This window comes from Episyrphus balteatus, chromosome 3 (genome assembly GCF_945859705.1).
Source record: "Episyrphus balteatus chromosome 3, idEpiBalt1.1, whole genome shotgun sequence".
In the NCBI taxonomy this organism is placed as follows: domain Eukaryota; kingdom Metazoa; phylum Arthropoda; class Insecta; order Diptera; family Syrphidae; genus Episyrphus; species Episyrphus balteatus.
Window position 1 is genome coordinate 121309062 of NC_079136.1, and position 19757 is coordinate 121328818.

Consider the following 19757-nt stretch of genomic DNA (forward strand, 5'->3'; position numbering starts at 1 on the left):
GGTGAGCACGAGGTCTTCTTACAGTGTTTGTATTAAAATTTTAGAAAATTCAGTCTGTAAAAAAATGTGCTTCATTATCAGACTTTCAATATGACAGTGTGCTAAAGACTAAGATTTAAAGTTAAAAAATGTCTTGTTTTTTTTATGGATTATGAAAATTTGTTAATTTTTTTTTTTCTTTTAATATTTTTTTTTTTTTTTATCAATGTGCTTCATAGGGAGCTTGATGATCTATTAATTCAAAAGAACCTTAAAGCATATTATACGGTTGCAATGATGAAGGGAAAATCTTACTTTAGTGCTTCAACTTTCCATTAACTTAGAAATTTTATAGAATATTTTCTTTAACAAAAAAAAAAAAAAAATGTGCTTCATAATCCGACTTTCTTAAACCAGGCTTTAAATTTTAAAAATGTGTTATTTGTATTTAAAAGAGATAGATTGTGAAAAATACTTTGAGTTTTTTGTATTGAATAAATAAAAAAATTAATTTTATTTTGCAAAAATGTGCTTCATAAGAATACCTTTTATGTTTTTTTTTTTTATTCAGAAGACCTCTTGAATATTAACTATCTGTGGAGAGTGGTGAAGATTAGTTAAAATTCTAAGCTTACTAACTATTACATTAAAAATTAAAAAAAAAATGCTTCCTTTAAGAGAAATGTGCTTCATAAGAAATTTTTAGAAAGTTTAATTTCGTAATGATCCAGATTTCAAAGAACTGTCTCAGTAAATTTTACTTCGTCGAATTTGTCGATTAAGTGGTTTTTTAAAATGTGCTACAAAAGCAAACTTTTGGCCTAATTTACTTTTAATTTGATAACAAGGCTACAGTAAGGAATAGTTCTTTGGGTCACTTTGGGCCCCTTAGAAACTCACTATAGGCCCACAGATGACTTACGACATTTCTCCATCCCTGACCAACACAATAACCAGTCATTCGAATCAACATATGACCGAAGACCTGACCAATTCACAACAACAACACTCACATATCCAACGATTCTAAACCTTCCAGATATATGTAGGTACATTGTTCAACCTGATAGATCAATCTCTGTTTTTTCCATACGTCGTAGGTATCTGTGTATTATAAAATTCTGCAAGCTTAAGCTTAACGTGGACTTAAGTTCAATCGACGCACAGCTCAAAGCCACAGTCGTCTATGGGTCTTTGAATCGTCTGTAAGGTGATTGGTGGTGAATTTTTCGGAAACTTATAAGAGTGTTGTGATTACTTTATATTAACTTTTTTTTTTTTGTGATAAATACGATTATTATGGCTTTTATACGTGAAGCATTTCTTCTAGTAGCACTTTGTGCAGCTCTTGGTAGCACTTTAAAGTTACAAGAAAAATTCGCATGGAAACAAATGCATTATGATTGGCCAACACCTGAGGCCGAACAAGAAGCTATTAAAACGGGCCGATATGTTCCGCACAATAATTTACCTTTAGGTGTTGAAAGATGGCAAAATAAACTTTTTGTCACAGTGCCAAGGTGAGTTTTTTTTTTTTTTGAAAAATTCAATTACTGTAATTAGTGTTTTTTTTTTTGCTTAAGACTTAAAGTTAAGATTGATCGATACAAAGATACTTTGAACCTTGGGAGTTATGAGGGGATTAATTATTATTATTATATTTCGCCGAGGGTGTGGCAACGGGAAAAGCCTTTTCGTTGTTTTCGTTTTTTTCTTTAAGGTCAAATTTCTTAAAAAAAACAAAGTATAGATATTGTGGAATATTTTTTTAGCAATTTTTTCAGTTTCTCTTTTTGAATAAATTTTAAACGGTTCAACAGTTTTGCATTAGCATAGAATTATTAATTTTTGTTTTTATTAATAAATTTATCGATAACAAGAATTTCATAACAGTTTTCTATATAATTTGGGAGGATTTCAAACAGTAAATTGTCCAATTTTTTAGGGGATTTTTTGATTGGAAATTTGCATAAAATCGTCATTGACTCATGGTTTATTCAGAATGTTTCAACGCCCACCGCAATAGTTTTGTTTTTTAATTCAATACAAAACAATAGATTGACGTAGGTACATAGACATTTTAGAGAGAGACTGCAAGATTATGATAATCTAAAGAACTGGGTTTGGTGGTGTTCCAAAACAACTAATCAAGTAATTGCTTTTTTTTAAATTGTACTAATAGATTCATTTTTTTTTTTTCCTTTTTTTTTACTACAAATAAGTCGTGACAATTAGTGAGTGTCGGAACATTGTATTCAACTGCTTGAAATGGGAAGTAATAAAAGTTTCAATTAAATGGATCAATTTATGTTAATATAATTCCGAACACGATTTTTATAATCAAGGTATTGCAATTGCTCGATTTTATGTCCGAACAGATGTTAATATGAATACAATTATTATTATTGATCAGTTTTACGCCTTTTAACCTTATTAGACAAAATGTAAAAAAAAAAAAAAACATTAAAAAAAATTAATTCTGTTATTGAAATGTGCTACTTGGCAAAATAGCTCTTGTTTTTTATATTTATAGCCTTAATATTTGAAATGCAATTGTGTTGAGCTTAGAGTTCTCAAAAAAGCAGTTCTTCAGATAAGTTTTTGTCTAAGGAATTTATTAAGGATTAAGTGTTGAATACTAAAAAAAAAGTGCTTCATAAGCCGAGTTTTGAGCTCTATTTTTCAAAAATAGGACTGCAATCATATCATTAGCTTATTTTACCAAGATAGGCAATAGTTTTTTTAGTTCTCGATGCATTTATTTTTTCTTAAAAGCAAGTTACTGAAACAGTCTTGATTTGAAAAATGTGCTACATAAGCAAAGTTTTGAGCACCGATTATGGCTTCAATAATATCATAAACTTTTAGATGGTGATATTGATGATTTTTTAAAACTCTTTTGAAATGTGCTTCATATTAATATTTTTTAAGGTGAGCAAGCAAAAAAAAAAAACAAATACCAAAACGTATGGTAAACTACTTGAATGTGTTTAAAAGAACTCATTTAATTTTTTTTTATTTACGTGTTAAACTTGAAAAGCATTGTAACGACTGAATTCACTGTTTTTTTTTAATCAAAAAAATGTGCTTTGTAAGGTTACTTTTTTTTAAATCAATGATACAACCAATTTTTTTGAAGGCGTAGATGAAGAGAAAGCCTTAAGTAAAATAAAAAAAAAAATATATATATATGAAATGTGCTTCACAGTGATATGTTTTATGCCTAAAATCAGAAATTAATCCTGAATTTTATGAATAATGTACTAAAATATTTAAAAAAAAAATTGATTATAATTCTTTGATTGCCATTTCTACTCTGAAATTTATAGAAAAGACCAGTTTTATTATTAAGCTATTAAAAAATGTGCTTCATACGAAAAACTTTTCTAAGGTGTCCTTACTCGAGAGAAAACTTTTAATGGTATGGAGGACTGGCTGATAATAATGACATATGAAATTTTTATCAAAATGTGCTCCATTAGAATTCTTCATCTTTTTTTAAAATGTTGGTATTATTTGGCACAGTAAGGAGGCATGGAATATAATTTTAAATTCCCTGTTATAGTAAAATTTTGTCGTTGTCTTTTTTTTTGTAATGTGCATCATAAGGACACTTTGGAGGCGTCCATTAATTCATTAGAACTATTAAATGAAAAAGACATAAGAATAATCAAATGAGCTTTGAAAAATCGTTCTTTCAGAAATTGGGGAAACAAACAATTTAATCTTAAATCATTTTTCTTTCAAAATGTGTTTCATAAAATATGTCATTAATAAATTTAAAAATGTGCTTTACAAAGACATGGAAAATGAAAAATAAAAGCTTGCATTTCACAACATTATTAAATTGACACCATTCAAATAATGAAAAAAAAAATTTGTAAAATGTGCTTCATAAAAAGACATTTCAGGTCAATTTGCTCAAGCAAGTTATAAAATTTTTACTTGCTGCAAAAATTTAAACCTAAGTATTTAGATAACTATAATTTCTTATATCTGGTCGATTTCTTTGTCGCTGAAAATAAACTTAACAATTTCCAATAGTTTCCAGATTTCTGAAGAACAAAACTTAAAAACTGGAAAAAGAGTAAAAATGTTTAACCTTTTAAAAAATGTTTTTTATGTTTATGTTATCCTTCTTGTCTTTGTCTCCCTATTAGAACAAATTTCCTTTTGAAACAATAATATTATTTTCAACTTCAACCAAAATGACAAGTTAAAAAAATATAAGAAAAGAAAATAAAAAAAAAACTTCTTCTTTTCAAAAAAAAAAATTATCAAGACTAACTTTTTGGTTTGCCCAAGGAAAACAAATTACAAGACTGCCTTTTCTTTTATAACATCGACATCCGGATGTAGTAAGTTTTGGAACATTTTTTTTTTTGTTTTTATTTTTGGTTCTTTTCATTTCATTCTCATTGCTTTTGTTTTTTTTTTCATGTTTTCATTTCCGCGTGTAGCTTTTCTCTCAAAAACAAAACAGAAAAAAATTATGACGAAAAAAAACCAAAAATAAAAAAACGAATGCAACATAAACTTTCAAGACGACCTACGCCCTAAACCTTAAAAAGTGGTTTCTTAAAAACTTGAGATAACTTAACTCACTATATACTCGGTTAGAGGTTGTAGTAGTTTGGGGTAGAAAAAAAGGGACATGTTAAAAAAAAGGTTCTTTTGAAAACAAAGATACAGATGAAGATCCCGAGATACACATTGGCTATGACTATTTTCTTCTTATTCGTTCTTCTCTAAATGAAACATTCTTATTTCGTAGTAAAAATTTAAAAGAAAATAAAAAAAAAAAAAAAAACAAGATTTTTAAAAAAATTTTCTCTTAACTTGCCTTTTTTATTTTTATCTCTGTCTTGAAAGTTTTTTTTTCAAGATACGAGTGTTTCTTTTAAAGTTTTTATTTTTTTTTTTTTTTTTTTGAGGAAGTCTTAGACATCCCTGATCGAAGGTAAGAGAATTTATTTTTAACCTCAAATTAAATTGATGGTGAGAAAGAAAGATAGATAGAGTTATTTTGGTGAAGGTCGTTTCCTGGTAATTATTCTGTTTCTTTAAAAACGCAGATATCACCCATTAGTGGAAAAAAAAAGATTATTCATGTGGCCCTTTTTTAATGGAAGTCAGAGATGCTCAAAAGGTTTTTTTTTTGTTAAGAGAGTAATTATGTGTCGCTGCAAAGAAAAAACAGTATTTTTGTATACCTTTTTTGAAAGTTTGTTTAATCAAGATGAAATTAATAGTTGATGGAAGTTGTTGTTTTATCATTATTCTTTACCTTTGAAACAATTTTGTAATCTTTTAAACGGCTCTGTGAATGTAGATATCAGAGGAAGGAAGAAAACATTAGGAAATAAATAGGTTAAGCTCCCAATCAACAATTCAGGTTCTATAAGATAACTTATAAAGAAGATAATTTCGATAAAGCTTCGGTAAAAGCTACATTAAAATATAAAATTGTATTATACAAAATTGTATATAAAAATAAAAAATTATTGTATTACCTATCTTAAAGAAGCTATATGGAAGCTCTACCGAAACTATGAGTTTTAACATATTTTCCTTTTACAAATTTCCTTTAAGTGAAGGAAAAAAACATTAGGAAATAAATAAATTAAATCTCAACCAACAATTCAACTTCTATAAGGTACATTATAAAGAAGCTAATTTCGGTAAAGCTTCGGTTAAGTTTTTCTACACGAAAATACACGAAAACTTATTATTTTCCCAGCCTACAATTTTGCTTGCATAAAGCTTTCAAATGCTGCAATTTGCTTCTGTAAACCTTTAAAGAAACAAAATTGTCAGTTTGCTCGTTAGTTTTGCATGTCTGAATATATATTTTATGGAAGAACATAGAAAAACGTGTTAAAGGGTGCGCATAAGTTTTCAAAGAAAATAATACTGTAGGAAACAAACTTTAAAACCTTCCACCATCTGGTAAATTTCTTTTCTATACTAAATGGCCTTAGATAAAATTTGTGAACTTGAGAGTTTATCTTTGGGCTTGGCGAAAAAGTTCATAGAGAAATCAGTAATATATCTGATATTGAAAACTCCAAATCTAACATTAATCTAACATGCAAAATAGGTATAATATATTTCTCCCTAGCCTGTCCATATCTCCATCGATAACTTTACTCGTGTTGGGCCATTTATCTCTGCATACATTTTAAATTCAATTGAAAAAAAAAAAAAAATAGAAAACAGAAAAATGGATTTCCTCGAAAAACGGAAAAATTCAATCGTTGTGATTTTACTTCCAAAGAAATCGGAATATTTTTTTTTCCTCCTACCATTCTAGGGATACAGAGGAGAACAAACCAACAAAAAAAAAATGTATTGAAGCAGAAAAAAAGGGCATTCGATTGAAAGTATATAAAACTTTGCTAATTGCATCATTATACGAATTAGAGTTTTTATAATTTTTTTTTTTTTTTTTTTTTTGTTCTCATTCATTTTTGTTCGATATTTTTTCTTTGTGGAAAATTTTTAATTTTTCTTTCCAATTTTTCTTATTCTTTTGTTGAATTTTTAACATTTTTCGATTACTTAGTTGGAAACTTTTAATGAACAAACGTTCTCCTAATCCATCAATGCTTTCTTAAAAAAAAAAAAAAAAAATGGATCATTTTTGTTACCTCGCTTGAGGGCTAGTGCCGCAGCTTTTACCTAATTTTCCTCAATAAATCGTGTTTTAAAATTGAAAAAGTTAAATTAGAAAAGAAAAATACAAAAAAAAATCACATCAAACAAATTAAGTAATTTTTTTTTTTTCTTAGTTGCTAATTTTTTTTTTTTTTTTTTTTTTTTTTTTTGTGGACACACCATAAGTATGTCACAATTTCTGTCTAACATAAATGCTTACTCAAGCATTTTATAATCGTGATTTGGGTTTGAATAAAGTTTGAAAAAAGTGGGAGCAGTAGCTGGTGCAGCAGGAGATTATGATTGAGAGAGGTGTATTATAGCTAGCACCATAAGAGACGAAGTTAATTACAATGTATTCGCGATAAATGAATGGACATGTCCCAGAGCTATAGGTTTTCAGTTGAGTATAATGTCCATCGTCCAGTGCCAAGCTAATGTGTAAACTTGATGCAGTGGATAAACGTTAAGACATTCTATCTTGTCGATTTGAATGTTTATTAATTGAGTATAGTAGTTTTTTTTTTTTGTTTTTTGCTAGCAAAATTGGCAGTAGATTACCAAAAGGTGAAGTAATTATGTTATTAAGTCGTTGACATTTGCAAGAAGAAATATTTTATAAATTTTTATTAAACGCAATTTCACAACAGTTGGAAGATGATTGGTGGTTTTTAAATTCAAACAAATTATATGGCAAAATTAATAAAAAGTAAGCAATAAATTAGTGGAATATTTTATTTGGCACCACTTAAATAACATGACACTTTGTAAATGTTTTTCTTAACACAGAACTTTTGATAAATATATATTTACAGGAAGTGATTGGTCAAAACAAAAACCATTTATTTTGGCAGCACTGAAATCAAATACCTGTCAATTTTAATTGTCAGAAGTTTTGAAGGACGGTGTTCACATTGGTTTCACTCCACTGTCACATTTTGACGTTAATGTGTTGCTTTGTCACTTTCACTTCATGGTGACAAAAAAATGTCAGAAAGAGGCAGAAATTTTAAACTCATTTAAAATCTTCGAACTCACATAGTTGTCAAAATGAGTTGGTGACGTGAGACCAATGTGAACACCGTCCATTGAATGAGTCTGTCAAAAAGAGGACAAAGATTTTTAATTAGTTTAAAATTTCCTATCTCTTAATGTGTTGCTTTGTCACTTTCACTTCATGATAAAAAAAAATATGTCAGAAAGAGGCAGACATTTTAAACTCATTTAAAATCTTCGAACTCACATAGCTGTCAAAATGAGTTGGTGACGTGAGACCAATGTGAACACCGTCTGTCAAAAAGAGGACAAAGATTTTTAATTAGTTTAAAATTTCCTATCTCTTCACTTTCAAATGCAAGTGAGAAGGACCACAGTAATGTCAAAATGAGGCGACGGAGTGATGCCAAACCCTAAAAAAATGTTTGTTCTTATAAAGCTTTACACAAGCTACAATTAGCATAGTTCGTTAAAAAAAACTTTGTGGATTTTTTTAAATTTATTCATGGAACAACCAATTTCGCTCCTATAAGTTTTGACACAGGCTATTGTCCCATCTGTAAGCCTTTATAGAAGTAAATTTAGTAGTTGGGCACTTTTCAAAGTCATTGGTAGATAATTTTTTTTTATTGAGCCGATAACAATTCTATAGAAATCTCCTGAGGATATCCCAAGAAAAAATATATCAGCGTTTTATTACAATTAACTTCACACCATAGGTGGTATAGGAGCCTTATAGGTATCGAAATTCGGAAGTAAAATTTTTCGTTGTGCCTTCTTTTCTGATCTGAGCTTGGCAGTACATACAGTGCTGTGAAAAACATTCCGGATTTTTTTGTTATTTTCATCAAATGAAATTTTTTGACACAAAACTAGAACAAAATATTGTTTTAATATTTTTTCTAGATCGTTAATATATCAGTTAAGTAATTTGAACACAAAAAAATGTTCTTTAATACATTAAAAAATTTTAAAAATTGAAAAATTAAGGAAAGTCAGAATTTCGCCTGTGCAAAACTAACCGGATTTTTCAAGGATTTCGATTCTCGGTGTTGAGGTAACGGTTTTAAGGGTCATTTCTGTAAAATTTTTGTTTGTGGTGACAAACAAAGTTGTTAGCTTTGTGAATTGTATAAATTATTTAATGGAATAACGGAAAAAACGCATTATAGTCATTAAATTCGTTACTAAGACGTAGAACACATTCAAACCGAAATAAAACAAAATGTTATCCCTTTGGGATATTGTAAATTGCAACGTCAAGTGAGTATGATATCGTCAAAAAGTAGAAAAGAGAAAAATCAGTTGAAGCAGATCACTTGCGTGGATGGCATAACAAAATATCCCTAAAAACTGATAACCGAATAATGAGTTCTTTGATAAAAGATCCGTTTGCGACTTCTTAAACGATTCGTGAGGAGCTTAATCTGCCTTAAACATAAAGTACAGAAAGGCAGGCTTTGAGAGATTTGGTCTTAATCTCTTTTCCTTCGGAAAAAAGTCATTCCTTAATACTAAGCATTGTCTAAAAAGGTAGGCAATGAAAGGATTTTAAGAAACACTTTAAATTTTAAAATAAAAATACTTCATCATGGTTGTATTTTCAAAAAATCATCTGAATTGCTCGATAACAAAACAGAAAAATATATTTTTCAGTGATAAAAGCAATTTTAACTTGGTCTATTCCGATTGTAGAATGGCAGCCCAAACCCTCAAACATGGACATGTATAAAACCAAAACAATATTCTCCCTACCGTGAAGCACAGCAGAGGATAGTTGATAGTTTGGGGTTTTTCTAGCTGCAGGCTCTACCCCGTTACACCAAATTAACGCAATTTTGGATCATTTCCAGAATGAAGAGATGTTGGAGTTGATAATGGCTCCGTAAAAGGAGAAAGAAATGCCTTTCTTAAAAGATCGTAAAACGGGAAGACAATACTCCTGGCTTGGAATAGCCGTAACAATTATCCGACTTAAACCCGATTGAAAATTTGTGGGCCATCTTTAAGTGACAGGTAGAGAAGAAAAAGCGCACCTCAGCAACTAACGTACTTGCAGCTTTGAAAATGATTAGGAGCATATTCCTAGTTCTATTTTATTTAATTAGGCCGAGTCCAAGCCTCGTTGGTGCCGAGCAGTTTTCGAAAACAAAGGTTTCTGAACAAAATATTAACTTTGAGCATAAATATTAAAAAATCCGGTTAGTTTTTCACAGCCGAATTTCTGGCTTTACTTCATTTTTCAATTTTTAATTTTTTTTGTATGTGTTAAAGATCATTATTTTCTGTTGAAATTGATTAACTGATATATGAACGACCTAGAAAAAACACTAAAACAATATTTTGTTTCAGTTTTGTGTTATAAAATTTTATTTGATGAAAATGAAAAAAAAATCCGGAATGTTTTTAGCAGCACTGTATATATGAACCCTCTGCAGTGGCTTTTTTACTTGTTAAATCCGTGCTTCTTACACAACCCTATTAACAATTTTGCTTCTATAATGCTTTACAGAAGCAACAATTGCATCTGGAAAGCTTTTTAGAACCATTTTGTTTTGTAAAATTGCGCTAGCGAGAAAAAAAAATATTTTCACTTTTGTACTTTTTCAAAAAGTGGTGAATGTAGTTAAACCTTTAAACTAATTCTTTAAACTGATCAGTGATATTAAGCTGTTAAAAAAGTCTTTCCGAATACTTTGCTATATTAAACTTCTATAACACTTCACTTACTAAAATCTTACCGAAGTCTTAACGAAGTTCACTGAGACTTTTTTTTTTAAATACTGCTAAACATCGTTAAAGAAGAACTTTTTTAAGAAAATGGCTTCGGAGCGAAGCTTTATAGAAATTTTATAGAAACTATAACCTGCAGAGATTCCATTTTTACTTAAGTTATCGAAGCTGTTGTTCTAGGCTTAAATTATGTTATATAACTATTTTACAAATTAAAACTTTTACTTTTTCATTTTAGATGGAGGTCTGGAGTTGCATCAAGTTTGAACTATATTGACTTGAATACCAATGAAAAATCACCAAAACTTCGTCCATATCCAAGTTGGGAAATCAACACTTTGCCAATTGATGTTAATCCAGCCGAAATTGAAAAAAGAGCAGGTATTTTCACCATATATTCTCAATTTTTTAAATTTTTATCAAAACGGATTTTTTTTTTCTTCAGGAGGCCGTTTAGATGCTGCTAAAGCTGAAGAAGTTGGTGATGGTTTGAAGGACAATGCAACAATCATCTCAACTTTCCGAATTAATGTCGATGTTTGTGATCGTCTTTGGGTCTTCGACACAGGTCTTTCAGATATTTTGGGAAATCCAAAACAAGTTACACCCAATGCTATTGTTGTTTTCGACTTGAAGACCGATAGATTGTTGCGTCGTTTTGCCATTCCCAAGAATCAAGTTAAAGAAGCTACATTCTTTGCCAATATTGTAAGATAATTCGATGTTTTTTTCATAGAAAATTTATAGTATAACATCGAAAATTAATTTTCATAGATTGTTGATGCAACCACAGATGATTGTGATAATGCTTATGCTTATGTTCCTGATTTGGGAGCCTATGGAGTTATCGTCTATTCTCTCAATGAAGACCGTTCGTGGCGTGTAAAACACAACTTCTTCCATTTCGATCCACTCAATGGTGATTTCAATGTTGGTGGAGTTAACTTCCAATGGACTGATGGTGTCTTTGGAATGGCCATTGGCGATGTCAAGAAAGATGCTACCCGTGATGTGTATTTCCATGCTTTGGCCAGTACCAAGGAATTTGTTGTTTCAAATCGGGTTCTCCAAAACGAATCACATGCCTTGAGCAGTGATGCTTACTATGATTACAAATGTCTTGGTGATCGTGGTGCTAATGGACAATCGACTGCTGAAGTTTATGACAAAGATACTGGAGTTATTTTCTACACTCAAGTGAATAAGGATGCAATTGGTTGTTGGAATACAAACAAAGCTCTTAACCCTGATACTCAAGGTTTGGTTGATTCGGATTCAAGTTTGTTGGTCTTCCCCAATGATTTGAAACTTGATGCTGATGGTAATGTTTGGGTTCTTTCCGATCGGATGCCAACATTTATATACAAAGAATTGAATCATGATGAGATTAACTATCGGGTTTTGACAGGAAAGAATACTGAACTTATTAAGGGAACTCCTTGTGAAGAAGAAGTTAAAGAGCAATAACTTAGTTTGTAATTTTTTTTAAAAATTGTCTTTAGATTTGTAAGTGTGTGAATAAAATTTTGATTATGATGCCTAAATTTTTTTTAAGGTAAAATATATTGTTTTAGTTTTGTACTAGTTAATCTACATTCCCATTTGTAACTTTGATATAGAATATAACCTTCTTATAAAGTCATATAATATTTCAAAATTTGTTTCACTTAAATCAGTTCAGTAGTTTCTAAGAAAATGGGGAATAAACTGTTGACTTATAATAATTTCTACAACAGGAAAAGTTTATTTGAAAGAATTATATTTTAAATTATAAATGAGACCAACAAAATCCCTAAGAACAAACAGTTAACATCAAAGTTTAAAAAAAAAGTCATAGCGACAAAAGCGGTTTTTTCTTAAAACTTCGAAGTCCTGTCACTGAAAATAATACGAAGTTTAAAGAAAAAACTTATTATAAATTACTTCACTTTTAGAAACATTTGAAACTATGGAACTTCCATACTTAAAAGCATAAAATCAAATTGTCTTCGAACCGTTTTTTTTTTTTTTTTAATTTTTTGCTATGGAAAATTTTCAAAAAAAACACAGTTAATGTCATTATTCTTACGAAAATCTTAAAACTTGACTGAATTCAAATCCACTTCCTTCGATAATCTGCCATAATTATTCGACTTCGAAATAAAATTCCACCTTTTCCTTTTGGATGTGGTTTATGTATAAACTATTTTGATATAATTCACCATACTGATGGTTCACTCCTTTGCTTTTCAATATGCTACATTATTGTGAATAACTGCATTAGTCAATTCACAATACCATTTCAATCGTTAAAAAGTTTTTTTTACACTTTTGTGGGATTCTTATTATTCATTAGGGGTTTCTATTCATGTAACAGTGGGAACCCCAGAAACCTCTCTAACCTGATAATTTTATCTCTAAAAAATCGAACTTTGTAGATTTATTCTATTATGGTATGGTGGCTTGCATTATTTCCGGAAAAAATATCTGAGTATTTGTACGACGAGAAATATAATAACCAAAATTCTGGCAAAAATGTTGGCAAGATTTTTTTTCACTTCAGATTCTTTGATGTAGTAAGCTTAGAACAAGCTTTTAACTACAATCAGAGGCTCATCATAAGTGCATGTTAGTGGTTAGTAGACAAAAAATACAACCTCCCACATGCACAATATAAAAACAAAATAATTACAAACAAATTTACAAGTTATAAAATTATAAGTACAAAAAATCCAACATTTATTTAAAACATTGATTAACAGTCACGATTGTGGAGCACTGGTTCGAAACAATGTTTTTAAACCCATTTTCGTCAAATTAAAGTCTAAGGATGAATGGTTCAAGTTAAAAAGTTTACTCATGCGACTAAGAGGCTCATTAATACCATAGTTTGTTCTATGAAAGTCGATATGCAAAGGTTCAAATCTTCGTAGGAGGTGAGATCCACCCGGATAATTTATACCAATACAAGCTAATAGATCAGGGGCGTCAATTTGGGAATTAATAAGCTGATGAAGAAAGATTAAATCATTATTTACACGTCTCTGTGCTAAAGTTTGTATCTGAAGAAGTTGAATGCGATGTTCATAAGGTGGCAAGTTGAAAGGGTCGGTCCAAGGAAGACCTTTTAGAGCGAAGCGTACAAAATTGTGTTGAATAGATTCGATTCGGTTTTTATGAACTTCATAAAAAGGACTCCATACTTGAGAAGCGTACTCAAGATGGGGTCGAACGTAGCAGTTGTACAAAGATAGAGTAACAAATGGATCATCAAATTCCTTTGCCCAACGTTTAATAAAACCAAGCATTGAGCTCGCTTTATTTACTATAAAATTGATGTGTTCAGTAAATCCTAAATTTGAACTAAATTGGACACCCAAGTCTTTGAAGCTAAATACTCTACATAGCTTATGTTGCAAGATGTAGTAATCAAAAATATTAATGACTCGTTTTCTCGAGAATGTAATTGTTTGGCATTTAGCTGGGTTAAGTGAAAGGCCATTTTTACCACACCAAACATTAAAACTGTTAATATCGCTTTGTAGAAGGATACGGTCATTGTCAGACTTAATTTCTTTAAAAATCTTCATATCATCAGCAAATATGAGAATATCACTTGAAGTTATGCACGAGATTACGTCGTTTATAGCTAAAATGAATAAAAATGGGCCTAGGTGACTTCCCTGAGGGACGCCAGAGTTGGCTATAAAAAGATCTGAAAGACAGTTTCTAAATTTGACCTGATAGGATCTTTGGTTAAGATAAGATTCTACCCAGGCAATAAAAATACGTGGAAAACCAAAAGCTTTTAATTTGAAGATTATTATTTTATGACTAAGTTGATCAAATGCCTTTGAAAAGTCAGTGTAAACGCAGTCAACTTCATTACCTTTTTCTAATGCATTTGAACATTTATTTAAGAAGCTAAGAAGATTAGTTGTAGTAGATCTTTTTCTTACAAAGCCATGCTGCTTTTCACTTATCAGATTTTTACTATAAAATGCTAGACTATCACAAACAACTTGCTCAAAAACCTTTGGAATGCAGGATAGTTTCGAGATAGGCCTATAATTCTTTATATCTGTCTTATCACCCTTCTTGAAAACAGGAGTGAGGAATGACTTTTTCCAGATGGAGGGAAATTTTCCTGACTTGATGGAAAGTTTGAATAAAAATGTTAGAGGCTGAACTAGGGAGTTTCTACAGTTTTTTAATACTATTGGTGGCACACCATCTGGGCCAGCAGAACAATCATCATTTAAGGATGAAAGAAGGTCTAACACAGTACTTTGCAGTACAGGGATGTTCGTACAACTCGTTTCGGAATATGAATGTAAATTTTTGAAATAGATTTCGTCAACATCAACAGTCTCATTAAGATTCTACCATTTTTAGAGGAATTCAGTTTCTTTAGCAAAATTTAGCAACAACATTTAGGCCGACATACTCCAACACTCATAATTTTCTTTTCGGAGTCAGCAATTATAACTTAACTTAGTACGCAGATCGCGCTAAATTTAAGATCCTATACAAAATTCTCTGCAAATTTTAGGAGAGCTAAAATAAAGCGTCCATAAGTATTTTAGGTTCATATGGGCATGAGCTTTGACGTTTCGTGTACGTATCAGCGTTACCGCTTAGCGACTAGTCGCTATTAGCGACCGTTTTGAAGCCTTAGGCTAGGCGCACACATGCGATTTTGATCGCGCGATTTTTCAGTCGCAAATTAGATGACAAGAATTTCGATGACTGTGGAAACAATTTTAAAATTTTTAATCGCGGAAAGCATGTGTGTTCGCAGGCATTGAAATCCTTGTGATCCATTTTTGCGACTGAATAATCGCGCGACTAAAATCGCATGTGTGCGCCTAGCCTTAGCGACGACTTTTTATTCAAAGCGACCTTTTCACAAATTTCATAATAGAGACTTTTTTCAAAAAATCGTATTTCTTTTTTGCCTCTGAAAATTTAGAGCTTCAAATGTGTGTTTCTCTTTTTGTTCTGAACGTATTCTGAGCTTGTTCAGAGCGCGATCGATGGACTCAGAATAAAATAACTGAGTAGACCGAGTTAAATGGTAAACACAAGCATTTAGCAAGTGATATTGAAAACAAATTTCAAACAAATTAAATAATGACGTAAGAGTGCACTAGTCCGTCTAGTTTTTTTATTTTAATTTAAGTTTTAAATTTTGTTTCTTGTTTTTTTTTTAAAGAAGGTGTGTTTTAAAAATAACTCTGAGCGCTGAGAACAAGCTTTGTTCAGAGGCTATTCAGAGCGTGCTCAAAATGTTCTGGCTCTGTTTACAGTTTTTTTTCTTAGTTAAAAAAGAAAAACGCCTTCCCATAAACATCCATTTTCATAAACACAACTTCAATTCAAACTCAAAGTCCATTATATTGCATGTGTGTAGGTAGGTGTGTTCTTTTGCAGTGCTTCCACATTCCTATTCAGAAGTCAAAACCAAAACAAGAACACACAGACACATCACACTATGAAAAAAATAGCCGAAATAGGGAATTTTCTATGGAATAGGAAAGCTTGAAAGCCTTTTTTCGATAAATACTAAATTCTTGTTCAAATTTAATGTTTCAAACTTCAAATGTTAACGGTAGTGTCTAACTTATTTTAAGTTCCTAAAATGAAGACTGTTTTTTTAGTTTCTAATTTTGTTATTTTTTGTTGTTGATGTAAAAACTTTGTTTCAAGGCATTTTTTTTTATTTTATTTTTCTATGTAAAAACATTTGAAAACTGTTTAGCGACTTTTTTTTTGCAAATAGCGACTTTTTTTCAATTTTTAATTAGCTACCTTTTTTTTCTCAAAGCGACTTTTTTAGCGACCTTTCAAAATTTTTCAACGGTAACACTTACGTATAAGGTTTTCTTTTGAATGTAAGAAGTAAAATGAGTCGTTTTCCTTCCTCTATGGTACCTACTAGGTTTTTAATGGCATGACTGTTTGTTGACAGAAATTTCTAATCTTCGCAGAAAAGTTTGTTAAAAAATCCTAAAAATCTTTTTAAACGCAATTCACACAGCAAATGGATAAACTTGATCCCATTTCAAACCAAACGTCAAATTTTAATCATAGTAGAAATTTAAACACAGTTCACACACGGCCTAAAATGAGATAGGACTTAATTCAAATTGAATATGCTCACTGAACAGATCTTTTATTCAAATGACATAGTCAGCCATGGTATAAAAAGACAAGGTATGATCATTAGAGCCGCCATCCTACAAAATGGGATAATAAGGTTTTGACGTTTGGCATTTGGCAAAGTCAAAAGCAACAACAATTTCCAAGACAAATTTGTTTACAACAACAATTTCAATGGGCTGGGCTGTCAAAACCTTAAGTAGCCATAAGTTTTGACAGTTCTCGATACTGAGTTTTTTGTAATGATCATACCTTCTCTTTTTATACCATGATAGTCAGCTATTACATTAAGCCTCAAGACTCAAGAGGCGCGACTCTTTTTAAACATAATGAGTGCAAAAGAGAAAAAAGATGAAAGAAAAAATTATCCGACCGTAGAGTCGTGGGTCCGAGACTCTTTTTTGACTTTTCTTTTTCCACTTTTTCTTTTTTCAACATTCCCTCTCATTTCTTTTTGCATCTTGGTGCAATACAACAACAACAAATTTTAAATCAAAAGAGAAATGTCAAATTTGAGTCCTTGACTCAAGAGGCATTGTGTAATAGTACGCGCCTCACACAATGATTTATCAAAAGAAAATTCGAAAAAAGAGTCACGCCTCTTGAGGCTTCGTGTAATACCTGGCTCATATAATTTTTTATGATTAGTATAAAGGCTTGGCCACACCGGAGGGTATGAGGTAGAGGTACGGGTAGCGGTAACGATATTTGTATGAAAAAAATTCCACATCTGAACGCTGATATGTCAGTTTGGAATTTTTTTCATACAAGTACCGTTACCTCTACCCGTACCGCTACCGCATACCCTCCGGTGTGGCCAAGCCTTAATTTTCCAACGAATAACTGCAAACTTAACTCTAGTATTGTGTCCCATTATAGTACGAGAGCTAGTGGCACATTTGACTAAGGTAGCTCTTGTAAGGCTGAAAATTCGTACAGTGGTAGATTTTAGCATGCTAAGTAAGAAAATCTTGGTCTGGCAGGCCTCAGCGGTGCACATCATATATATATATGACCTTGAAAGTTTAATTTTCAACTTTTTTTGCCCAAAATTTGACTTTGAAATCCATTATTTCAAAAAGTATTGATTAAAATAACTTGATTTAAAAACTAATATTAAGTGTAGTATTCTGCCTTTTGAAAAATGTATCACTCATACCTGTAGGTGTTGCCGTCGTTTTTAAATAATTTTTTTTTTATTTTGAGTTACTTTTTTAGAAAATTGCCCCTCCCTCCTAAACGGGGGGAGATAGACCCCCCTTTCCATAGTAAAAAATGCTTGTATTTAACTCCTCTACAAGAATCCGTTACTAATTTTCCCCGCCTAAGTTATCGTAAATTCCTCAAAAAATATAAATTCAAAAATAAAAATCTGAACCAAAAATGGTTTTCTTAGGCGGAAAAAATTAGTAACGGATTCTTGTAGAGGAGTGAAATACAAGCATTTTTTACTATGGAAAGGGGGGTCTATCTCCCCCCGTTTAGGAGGGAGGGGCAATTTTCTAAAAAAGAAACTCAAAATAAAAAAAAAATTATTTAAAAACGACGGCAACACCTACAGGTATGAGTGATACATTTTTCAAAAGGCAGAATACTACACTTAATATTAGTTTTTAAATCAAGTTATTTTAATCAATACTTTTTGAAATAATGGATTTCAAAGTCAAATTTTGGGCAAAAAAAGTTGAAAATTAAACTTTCAAGGTCATATATATATATGATGTGCACCGCTGAGGCCTGCCAGACCAAGATTTTCTTACTAAGCATGCTAAAAACTACCACTGTACGAATTTTCAGCCTTACAAGAGCTACCTTAGTCAAATGTGCCACTAGCTCTTGGACTATTAACATGGAGTAAAAACTTTAAAGTAAATTTGACACAACACTGTCAAATTCTGTGATCATAAAATCTGGTAAAGAATAAAATGGTAGAGGTTCATACGAAAGCGGTTTCCAATTTAGCCTGTTTTCACTTTAGTTGGACTATGAGATAATTTCGCAAATAAGACTACGTCACTTTTTTGTCGTTGTAATTCCATGAAGTTTGATATTTCTGGAAGCTCTGTTCTATTATTTGGTATCGAAATAGTTTTTTTTTTTGGTATCGAAATAATTTTTTTTCATTCGGATGCCGATATCTTCGGATCAAAGTCTCGAAACAAGTTTTGATTTACAGATACGAGGTCTTTTTATGCAAACCAAAATTACAATTTTTTTTTCGGATTTTCGAGAAAAAATAAAGGTTATAACCCCTTGCCTGAAAAAATACATTTTCAAAAATTTCCTCCTTTACACGGTTACAGCAAAAAAATTTTGTCATTGAATGCAATCTTTGGCAGTTCAACTATTAATTTTGCTTCTATAAGGCTTTAAGGAAACTGCAGTAGCAAAAATAACGTAGGTAAAAACCCTTTTTGAGGCAAAATTGATAGTTGGAAGTGCATCGATGTACTTTTCTTTTCTTAATTTTCTGAAAGTTTTCAATCGATTTTATGCTGTTCTGCATTGTTCTTTTTGTGTATAAATTCATTGGACCAGTCTTGTATTTAAATGATAGCTGACCAATAAGAACCTTATTAAGTTCGGAATAATGTGACTTTTCTTCTCTTTTGCCAATTCAGTATCAGATTTATAGCCTGTTTTCACTAGAGCCCAAAAATGAGATAATTACGCATATTATCACATTTCGAATGTCAAATTCTATACAAAAAAAAAATTGAATTTGATATCTGAACTGACCTCATGGCAGGCTATTACGAATCTGAACCTGAAATAATGGATTCTGGATTTTCCTTAACATTTACACAAATTTAAACACACACACTACTTTATTTGACATGATTTTTGTCTCAACATTTATTGTTTTTTTTTGACAGCCCAGTTCCTTTGTAGGTAGTAGTTTACTCATGAGTATAAGATGATGTAGTACATTTAATATTAGATCTACTCATGGTCTTTTATCCGAGTAGATGGAAATTGCATTGATTTTGTTGAAAGTTCGTAACATTAGCCATTTTTTATTAGGATCACGAATTGTGATCCTGATGAAAAGCAAGATCTTATGTTGTTGTTGCAATACCGTGTTAATTAATGATCTATATGGATCAAGTGACATAATAAAAAATGGCTATTGAAAATCGCTAGTTAACTACTAGTAGCACTAGAGACACCTTCCAAATAACTATTGGAAATTAAAGTTTTTCGCTAAATTTTGAAAAAAAAAAAAAAAATAAATAAAAGTAAAAAAACTC

The 19757-nt window shown here is 30.8% G+C and overlaps 1 protein-coding gene across 1 annotated transcript; it reads left to right on the plus strand.

Annotated features, from left to right (window-relative positions):
* The first annotated feature begins 1081 nt into the window (after nucleotides 1–1081).
* Nucleotides 1082–11901, plus strand: LOC129913912 (L-dopachrome tautomerase yellow-f2). Its single transcript, XM_055992887.1, has 4 exons — nucleotides 1082–1499; nucleotides 10604–10746; nucleotides 10811–11073; nucleotides 11140–11901. Exons 1-4 carry the CDS (start codon nucleotides 1279–1281, stop codon nucleotides 11830–11832), a joined length of 1320 nt encoding a protein of 439 aa, XP_055848862.1. The 5' UTR covers nucleotides 1082–1278; the 3' UTR covers nucleotides 11833–11901.
* Nucleotides 11902–19757: the final 7856 nt, after the last annotated feature.

What these genes read in the sequence shown, in the direction of transcription:
- LOC129913912 (XM_055992887.1), top strand. Translation starts at nt 1,279, where the DNA reads ATGGCTTTTATACGTGAAGCATTTCTTCTAGTAGCACTTTGTGCAGCT. An exon ending in CTTTTTGTCACAGTGCCAAG is followed by an intron (nt 1,500 to 10,603) that starts GTGAGTTTTTTT and finishes TTTTCATTTTAG; the next exon opens with ATGGAGGTCTGGAGTTGCAT. An exon ending in CGAAATTGAAAAAAGAGCAG is followed by an intron (nt 10,747 to 10,810) that starts GTATTTTCACCA and finishes TTTTTTCTTCAG; the next exon opens with GAGGCCGTTTAGATGCTGCT.